Source organism: Acanthisitta chloris, unplaced genomic scaffold, assembly GCF_000695815.1.
Source record: "Acanthisitta chloris isolate BGI_N310 unplaced genomic scaffold, ASM69581v1 scaffold29923, whole genome shotgun sequence".
In the NCBI taxonomy this organism is placed as follows: domain Eukaryota; kingdom Metazoa; phylum Chordata; class Aves; order Passeriformes; family Acanthisittidae; genus Acanthisitta; species Acanthisitta chloris.
In genome coordinates, this window is record NW_008665878.1 from 9,444 (window position 1) to 18,291 (window position 8,848).

An 8,848-nucleotide genomic window follows, 5' to 3' on the forward strand; every position below is an offset into this window, starting at 1 on the left:
CCTGTTCTGCTTGTCTGCATGCAGCATGGCTGGACATGCCCATAGCTCCTCTCCAGAGCCCTGTGCTGCTGCACCCAGCTGGTTTTTGGTTCCTCTTTTTCCCTTCCCTTTCTTTTTCCCTTCCCTCTCATTTCCCTTGTAGTTGGTGTGGCAGCTCAAAGGAGGGGGATGTATGGGGGCAACCTCAGGTCTGTGCCCACCTATGGATCCTACACTCACTGGGCTCCTGTTCAGTGTCCCTGCAGGTTGTTTTTTGGGGGATTTTCTCCATTAGTTTTTGCCTCCTGCCTGAGGAGAGGGAGGAAGTGTCATCTGCCCTCATGCACGTGGTTTCCAGTGGCACTGTGGCATTGGCAGGAAGGGGATGTTGCTCCCACCAGAGAAACAGGAGGGGTTGTAAGGGGTGACAGCAGGGTGTAGGACATAGAGCTGAAGGTCAAAGCCCTTGTAGCACTATGACAGCACCTGGGGCTGAAGACACAAGCAGTGGTGACAACCAGCCCTGCTGTGCCATTTGCTCTCTGAAGCCCAAGAAGGATTCCAAACAGTCCTTTGTCCCTGCTGTCCTTTCTCCCCCTGCTGTCCCCCCTCCTGTGCCCTGGTCTCACTGCTCTCCTTGCAGTATCAACCCTGTGACAGGCCGTGTGGAGGAGAAGCTGCCCAACCCCATGGAAGGAATGACAGAAGAGCAGAAGGAGCACGAAGCCATGAAGTTAGTCAACATGTTTGACAAGTTGTCCAGGTACTGGGACATGGTGTGTGGGCACCTGTGTGTCAGGGGTACATCTGTCACAGACCTTCCTTTGGCTGCATTCCCAAGGCCTGAGGGGATGTAGGAGAGGGTGTAGGGGACAGACAGCAGCCATTGCCACCAGCCCTGTCCCTGTCAGAGTGCTTTCTCCCGTCATCTCTAATCTCGTCACTAATGGGTGCTTCAGAGGAGCACAGTGGGTTCAGGCTCCCAGGGGTGGGATGGAAGGGCAGTGTGTTTAATGTGTACTTACACTGTGTGTTGGAGGGAGAGAAACACAGACACCCAGTGCTTGTTTTCCTCTGGGAATCCTGTACCACACAGAACAGGGCCCTAGAACTGAGCCCTTTCCAGGCAACCTGAGAATGGGGACAGCTGTGGATTGTGCTTGCAGCCATCACCTCCTCATGCTAAAGGATTTAGGGCTGGGACTGTCCTTGCTTCTCAGAAGAGATCCTGAATGGTTCTGATGCAGTTCTGGCCATTTACACAAGCCCCATTTCCTGCTGTATTCCTGGTCTGTTCCTGCTGCAGCTCTGTGTCACCTCCCCCCCCTCTTCCTGGCTGCAGGGATAAGGTGATCCAGCCCATGGGCATCACCCCCAGTGGCAACCTGGCACCCATGGATAACGCCATCCGCAACATAGCCGAAGAGCGCTCATCATCCGACTCGGACCTGGGGTTGGACTGACGGGACTCCTGCCCCAGCCATGGAGAGCCGGGCTCCAGCTGCTCTCCCTCCAGAACTGGTGCTGCACCCAGAGGCTGGTACTGGGCCAGGACTCTCCCTGTGAGATCTAGATCCAGCCCGGACCCCTCACAGCCCACCACACGGAACACCTGCCTCCTTCCTAACTCCATAGCCACCTCTCCTGCTAGAGGTCTCCATGGCCTGGCTCCACCTTGGTCTCTCCTGTCAGCAGCCTTGAGGATTTCACACTCCAAATTGCTTCCAGGACTTTCCAGTAGGATTTTTGGGTTTTAAAATCCGTGATGTTTGGGAAGAAGGGCGAGGGAGGCTCTTCCTGTCGCTCCGTCAGGGCTCAGCGATCACAGAGCCTCCTGTGTGTGCCTGGCCATGCAGGGGGCTGCTCCCTGGGAATGCTGTGGGAAGGGTAGGTTGCCAGAGAGGGTGTGGGCTGTGAATCATGGCAGCTTCTGGGGAGTAGGATCCATGGGGTATGGTGCAGGTGGCTGTACCTGTGCAGGTGGCTGTACCTGTGTGCCACATGTGGCTCTGAGTGCACACCTGGTGTCTGTGCACATCTGGGGTGTGTGGGTAAGCCAAGGGGAGCTGAGTGAGGCCTTGGAAGAAGCTTCCAGCATCCTGTTGGCTGCGGGAGAGTGTGCCAGGAACACTCTGATGTCACTTCCCTGGCACTGTGCACTGTCCCTGTCACCACCCAGGTGGGTTTGGGTGTTCACCTCTCCCCACCTCCTGCTCTTCAAGCAAAAGGCCAATACCTGTGCTCTGCCCTTCGCTTGTCCTCGCTGTCCCCAGGTCACTGCTGTTACCCAGGGGCTGCTCTTGGGCCTGGTGTAGATTTGTCTTTTATTTTTATTTGTTTTCTTCTGAAACCAAATCTTCCTGTTTGCCTCATGTACCAGAACTCCCAAACTTCCCATCACGAGTAGGAATGCACAAGTGATGCTAGAATAAAGCAAACCTGACACATGGCCATGATTCCTCAACTGTGGTGGCTCTGAGCAAGGAATTCCCTGTGGCTGTATATAACCAGCCCATGGCAGAGGATCTCAGGAGTTCCTGCCGTGTGTCCTTAGGAGCTGGAGGTGTTTCTGTACATGGGCTAAGAGGTGAAGAGGTGGAGAGGAGCTTTGCTTGGTTTTCCCTCTGTGCTGGGCGCTAGTCAGGCACCTTGAGCACTCTATCCAGTTCTCTCTGCAAGAGGGACATTGAGGGGCTGGAGGTGTCTAGAGCCGGGAATGGTGCTGGGGAAGGGTCTGGAGCAGCAGGGGGAGCTGAGAGGGCTCAGGCTGGAGAAAAGGAGGCTCAGGAAGATCTCGCTCTACAACTCCCTGACAGGAGGTGCAGCCAGGTTGGGGTTGGGCTCTGCTCCCAGGGAACAAGTGACAGAAGGGAAAATGACCTCAAGTTTTTCCAAGGGAAGTTCAGGTTGGACATCAGGAGGAACTTCTTTATGGAAAGGATGATCAGGCATTGGAATGTGGTGCTAGGGTGGTGGTGAAGTCAACATCCCTGGAGGTGTTTGAGGAACGACTGGATGTGGCACTTAGTGCTCTGATCTAGTTGTCAAGGTGGTGATGGGTCATAGGTTGGGATCAATGGTCTTGAAGGTCTTTTCCAGCCTAAATGATTCTGTTTAATTTTCCAGTGATTAAGAATTTTTCAGTAATAACTCAAGTCCCAGGAACACATGGGTATAAAACTGACCCCCAGGGCCCTGGTCAGGCTGCTGGGCTGGGGACAGCGTCCGTCACAGTGGGAGGTTTTAGGCCAATTGCATCTTTCTCCTTTTTTTTTTATATACCAAAAAACCCACTCCAGCCCTTGTGCATGTAGATCCAGACTCCTGATCCCTTCCCAGCTGTTGAAGCTCTCCCAAGCTGTCCATGCAGAAGGAAAAGGAGGATTTGGTGATTTTAATGCAATAATTCTGATATTGTTGTTTTTTTAATTTTCCATAGTGCTTAAATCCCTGAGCGCAGCTGCCATGCCTGGCCTGGAATGCCCCAGAGCAGGGGCTGAGCTTGGCACTGGGTGCTTTGGGAGGAGGCATTCATAGAATCCTGGAATTGTTCTTTTAGGAAGCAGGCTATGGTTAAAAACAAGTCCCCACCATTTCCAGTGTGGATCCATGTGCAGACTCTGCATTGTATTCTCTGATCTGGGATTGCCTCTGGAACAGGTGCTGTGATAAAGGGGTGGGTCAGCCAGGTATGACTACTGTCCTCATGGCCACTTGTGGGTGTTTGGGATGCCATCCAAACCCTGTCAGAGAGCAGAGGCTCTGTGCACCACTGACATGGAAGTACATCTGCTGGGGCAGGTCTGGGACAGGGCAGGATGTAGCTGCAGGGCTGTGACATTGCCACCTCCTGGGATGGCATCTACAGCAGGGATAGGCACTTGTGTGAGGGGGAAAAAGGGAAGCAAGTACTAAAAAGCAGGTGGAAGGAGCAGTGGTGTGGACAGAACGTGCTGGAACACCAGGCAAGGTGTGACTTTACAGAAACCCCCTCAGGTGACATCCACAAATGAATTATATCTCTTTATTAGTAAATAATTAACACTTCAGTGATTCAGAACTCCTCCAGCAGCTTGAGCTGGGATTGGAATGGGGGATAGCCTCCCCTACCCTGGCTTGTCCTCTGATTAGCAGAGATTTCATGGAAAAATAAGCACAGTCTGCAGCAACTGAGGATCACGGCCAAGGGAACAGCGGCTGGGGAGGAGCTGTGAGAGGAGCTCAGTCTGGTGGGAGCCAGAAAACTCACTCCAGACTGTCCTGGCCTGACCTTGGTGGCATTCCAGCTCCTGTTCCATGGAATCAGCCCCTCCAGGGGCTCCAGGATGAATGGCTCAGAAGGAAGGAGACCCAAATGGCCAACTGCAGACACAGAACTCGTTGAACATGCTGGATGAGCCCACGGCCACTTGCTGGTGACACTCTTGTGGCTGGACATCGCCACATAGTGTGCAGAGGGGTGACCGGAGCAGCATCCTACTTGTCCTTTGCATCCAGCTGAAAACAGAGACCCCAGCATTTACCACAGAGCATCAAACATTCCAGCCCCAGCACCATCCCACAGCTTTCATGGAATCTCAGAACCATGGAGTGGTTTGGCTTGGAAGGACCTTAAAGTTCATCTCATTCCACCCCCCTGCTATGGGCAGAGACACCTCCAACTAGTCGAGATTACTCCAAGCCCTGTCCAACCTGGCCTTGGTCTTCCTGCTCTATCATGATGCCATTACCATTATCCATCAGGGATTTGGAGCAGCACAAGTACTGAGCTAAGGTCTGGCTGGTGCCCAAAACGTTTGTACTGAAACATCAAAGCCCTGACTAAAAGACTAAGAATTCCTACTCATTCCTTCCTCATAATCTGCTGAAACAATATGGATGTTAACATTGGAATCTTGAAGCCAGATTCTCTCTTCAGCTGAAGAAATCACAAATGGACTGGTGTTTAGTCCTTCCCTCCTTTTCCCTCACCTTTCCATATATCCCTTAACATGTAAAAATCTTCCCAGTGGTCTAAAGGAATGCAGTAATTAACAGCAGTACTGAGTTCTAAGTCAATAAGGACTTGTTCCCCTGCAATTTCTCACCCCTGAAGATCTCAGAAGGCTACAGATGTGAGAATGGCACAAGGAAAAAAGCAATTAGTGGAGAAAAAAGCCTTCAGTTAAGGATTCATCACTGCCCAGTGGAACAGGAGCAGGTACCCCGCTCCCACCTGCTGCTGTGTGTGTGTGTGTTCAGCACTGGTTGGGTGTCAGACAGCACAACTGGAGCCTCCCTTCCTTCTCTGCCATTGCTTACTGCTCACAGCAGCCAGAGAAACCTCTGGAAGTGGAACCACAGCCATGAAGGGACTGTGTGGACCGAAAGTTTCCAGCCCCTCACACTGAAGGGCTGTTTTGTGCTGTCTCTGCTGCCTCACACTGTGGCACAGCTGCCTGAGGGCATTTCCTGGCTGCTCTCTCCCAGCCCCTGGAATCTGCACCTCCAGCTCCAGGGCTTGTTCAGTGTGTTTGGGAGCAAATCACACACCAGAAATAACAAGAAGCTTTTCAGTCCCTGAGGGAGTCACTGCCTGAAGAAGCCCCAAAGAGCTTGTGTTCAGCCCAAATCCTGCCCTTTTCCCTGTTCCTATTTCATCTGGGACTGGCAGATCCACACCCTCCCCTCTACCATGCACACAGCACTCTGCTCTGGCACCTTGGCTGTGAAACAGCACTGAGGGCTGTGTTGGTTTTGGGCATTTTAGCCCTTTCCTGTGGTCCCTCCCTGCAAAGGCAGCCTGCAGGCAAGGCAGTGTGACCCCAGCAAGCCAAACCCACTCCCCTGGCTAACTCTAGCACACAGAATGCACAGGCTGAGGGTTAGATGGAGCTCTGAGCTCCTTCCCACCTTCTCTTTCTCCTTCTGGATCAGTGTTTGCATCTCGTTGCTCCAGCCCAGCAGCTCCACCAGCTCCTGCACACCTCCGACCACGTCCCCGAGCTGGGCCACATCGTTGTGACGCTGCTGCCAGGCGAAGGGACCCACGAGCTCCCGGTTGATGAGGACTCTGGGCACGGAGCTGCGCACGGCTCCGGCCAGGCTGGCAAAGGGCTCCACCTGAGGGGGGATCCCAGGGGGCACTGGCACTGTCACCTCACTGTGGGCACCAATTCCCAGCACACCATCTGTGTAACAGTTCCCCCACTGTGGGCTCAGCCACCCCAGCCCCCATGGTGTCACCAGCTGCCTGGTGGCCTTTCCTCAGGGCGCCCCAAAGCTCTCCATGTGCCCACCTGGGTTTCTAGATAGCCTCAGAGTGCCTGCAACTATTTCCTCCCCTCCACCTCAAATTTCACCTCCCTAACCCAGTTTCTCGCTGTCTCCTTCAAGCACTCCTCTGGAATCCCCTCGGGCCTTGCTTTCCATGTGCCCTTTTTCCCCAAGGTTTCCCTTATTCCCAGACCTCCAGGGATGTCCCGATGACGAAGAGCAGGTCTGCCATGGGGAAGTCTGTCAGGTGCAGGAGGAATCGCTGTGGGAGGTTCTCACCGAAGAATACGATGTCAGGCTTGACGACTCCAGTGCAGACAGGACAGCGAGGGACCCTGTCCCCCATGACATCCCCCTGAAGGGAGAGCCCCCAAAACTGCCTGTCACAGGGACTCTGTCCCCCTGAAGGAAAAGTCCTGACACTACTTGTCACAGAGCCCCTGTCCCCATGACATCCTCCTGAAGGGAGAGCCCCCAAAACTGCCTGTCACAGGGACTCTGTCCCCCAGAAGGGAGAGTCCTGACACTACTTGTCACAGAGCCCCTATCCCCATGACATCCTCCTGAAGGGAGAGCCCTAATACCACTTGTCATAGGGACCCTGTCCCTCATGGCATCCCCCAGAAAGGTAGAGCCATGACACTGCTTGTCACAGAGGCTCTGTCTGCCATAATGTTCCCCTGGAGAGCCCCCAAAACTGTATGTCACAGAGGCCCCGCGCCTCTGAAGGGAGAGCCCTGACACAACTTGTCACAGGGTCCTTGTCCCCTATAATGTCCCCCTGAGCAAGAGCCTCAAAAACTGCTCATCAGAGCGGGTCAGAGCCACTACATGTCTTCACAGCAAGCTCTAGCCCCAAACCTGGTCCCCTTGATAAACCTCTTGTCCCCAAGGGCAAGCTACCAGGCCTGGGACCTCTCCTTATAGTAATAATTAATGCCTCCTTGTGTTAATTGACGTGTCAATGCCCATCTGGGGCCACTCACCCTGAAGTCCTCTCCAGGGAAGTTCCTCCGACACACTGTACAGGTGGCAGTGGCAAAGGTGCCATGGGCTTCCACCAGCCTGTCCGGAGGGATCCCAGCCACTGGAATACAGCGTAGTGGGAGGAGCACTTACTGGGCTTTTCACCTGTTCTGCCTCCTGATCTGCTTCTTCCTAGTGTTGTGCAGCTGGGAGATGGGGAGAGGGAACTCACCTCTCTCCAGCCCATCAATATTCTGGGTGTAGAGGCGCAGCAGCAGCCCCTTGTCGTGCAGGAGCCGGAGGAAGTAGTGAGCAGAGTTGGGGCGATAGTTGCCAGGGTAGAGCTCCTTGGCCAGAGTGAAGAAAGGCTTGGGGTTGACAAAGAAATAGCCCAGCTCGAAGATGGCCTCTGGGTAGGGGATGTCATACTGCTCCAGGTTGCTGTACAGGCCACTCCCGGGAGACCTGCAGGGACAGGTGTGAACGGAGAGGAGCTGCAGGCACCAGAGTTACATGGGCTGGAATCAGAATCATCCAAGTTGGAAGAGCCCTCTGAGGTCATCAAGTCCAACCTGTGACCCATCACCACCTTGTCAACTGGACCAAAGCACTAAGTGCCATGTCCAGTAGCATTTAAACACCTCCAGGGACGGTGACTCCACCATCTCCCTGGGCAGCCCCTTCCAATGTCTAACCACCCATTCTGCGGAGAAGACCTCATCCCTCCCAGCACTGACAGAGCACAAAGAGGCTGGAGGCATCACCTGAAGTCAGGGATGCCGCTGGGCGTGCTGATCCCGGCACCAGCCATCACCACCACACGCCGACATTCCTTCTTCCGGAGGAGTTCGGCCACGTCCTTCAGGGTGAGCTTCTGCTTCCCAGAGTCACCTCCCCAGCTGCCCTGGCCTAAAATGGCTCTGGCAGCTGTGCTCAGGGATAAGGACCTGAGGGCTTGGATCCTGTTTGGCACAGGGAGGAACACATCAGGTGTGTACTGAGAGAACTGACAGTGACTTCAGCTCAGGGGAAGGAAAACACCCCAAAATTCCACAGAAAGCTCTGCCAGGGATCTGCAGGATCGTGCTAGGGCTTGGCTGTTAGTCTGACCCAAACCCTGGAGCAGACATGTCCCTCTGTGCTTCCCTATGTGGATCTAAAATACCAAGTCCCTGGTACCCCTGTGAGAGAGGTTTTCCCAGGAATGGGGGAGCAGCAGCACTGGAATCACCAGTCTCAACATCTATTTACAACACTCTGGGGATGCAGGAGGCTCCTCTGTGTCCTGAGTTCAACAACTGTCTATCAGGGTGATGTGTTATTTCTCTGTTCCCTTGGGAGAGCTCTGCATGTCCATGCCCAAAGGAACCACAGGTCAGCCCTGCGCCCAGCTGGGGCTGGGAATAGTCATTATCAGCCGGGAACAGTCTTTACCAGCTCGGGAACAGTCATTAGCAGCTCGGGAACAGCTTCTCCCAGACAATTGGTGCTGCTGGAGCAGGACATTGTGTGCAGTCCAGAGTTGGCACAGGGAGAGCTGCTGGAGCTTGGCAAGAGCAGTGACAGAGCTGGAAGTGTCACCTGGTGTCAGCGTGGCCAACTCTGCCTTCCCAGAGCTGTGACACTGCACTGCCTTTCCCTGCTGTCA

The 8,848-nt window shown here is 54.1% G+C and overlaps 2 protein-coding genes across 3 annotated transcripts in view; one reads left to right on the top strand and one right to left on the bottom strand.

The window, feature by feature from the left end:
- RIC8A (RIC8 guanine nucleotide exchange factor A) overlaps window positions 1-1,754 on the top strand; it is a 10,835-nt gene extending 9,081 nt beyond the window's left edge. For both annotated transcript variants that reach the window (XM_009071916.1, XM_009071915.1), the window contains exons 9-10: window positions 623-742; window positions 1,322-1,754. In XM_009071916.1, coding sequence (XP_009070164.1) covers window positions 623-742; window positions 1,322-1,442 — 241 coding nt within the window. In that variant the 3' untranslated portion in view covers window positions 1,443-1,754. The remainder of the gene's footprint in view (window positions 1-622; window positions 743-1,321) is intronic.
- A 2,701-nt stretch (window positions 1,755-4,455) lies between these two features.
- On the bottom strand, window positions 4,456-8,143 carry SIRT3 (sirtuin 3). Its single transcript, XM_009071917.1, has 6 exons — window positions 7,965-8,143; window positions 7,433-7,665; window positions 7,221-7,321; window positions 6,428-6,589; window positions 5,872-6,081; window positions 4,456-4,476 (listed from the first exon to the last, which is right to left on the bottom strand). The coding sequence occupies exons 1-6, from the start codon at window positions 8,009-8,011 to the stop codon at window positions 4,456-4,458; spliced, it is 774 nt and encodes a 257-aa protein (XP_009070165.1). The 5' UTR covers window positions 8,012-8,143.
- Between the last annotated feature and the right edge of the window lie 705 nt (window positions 8,144-8,848).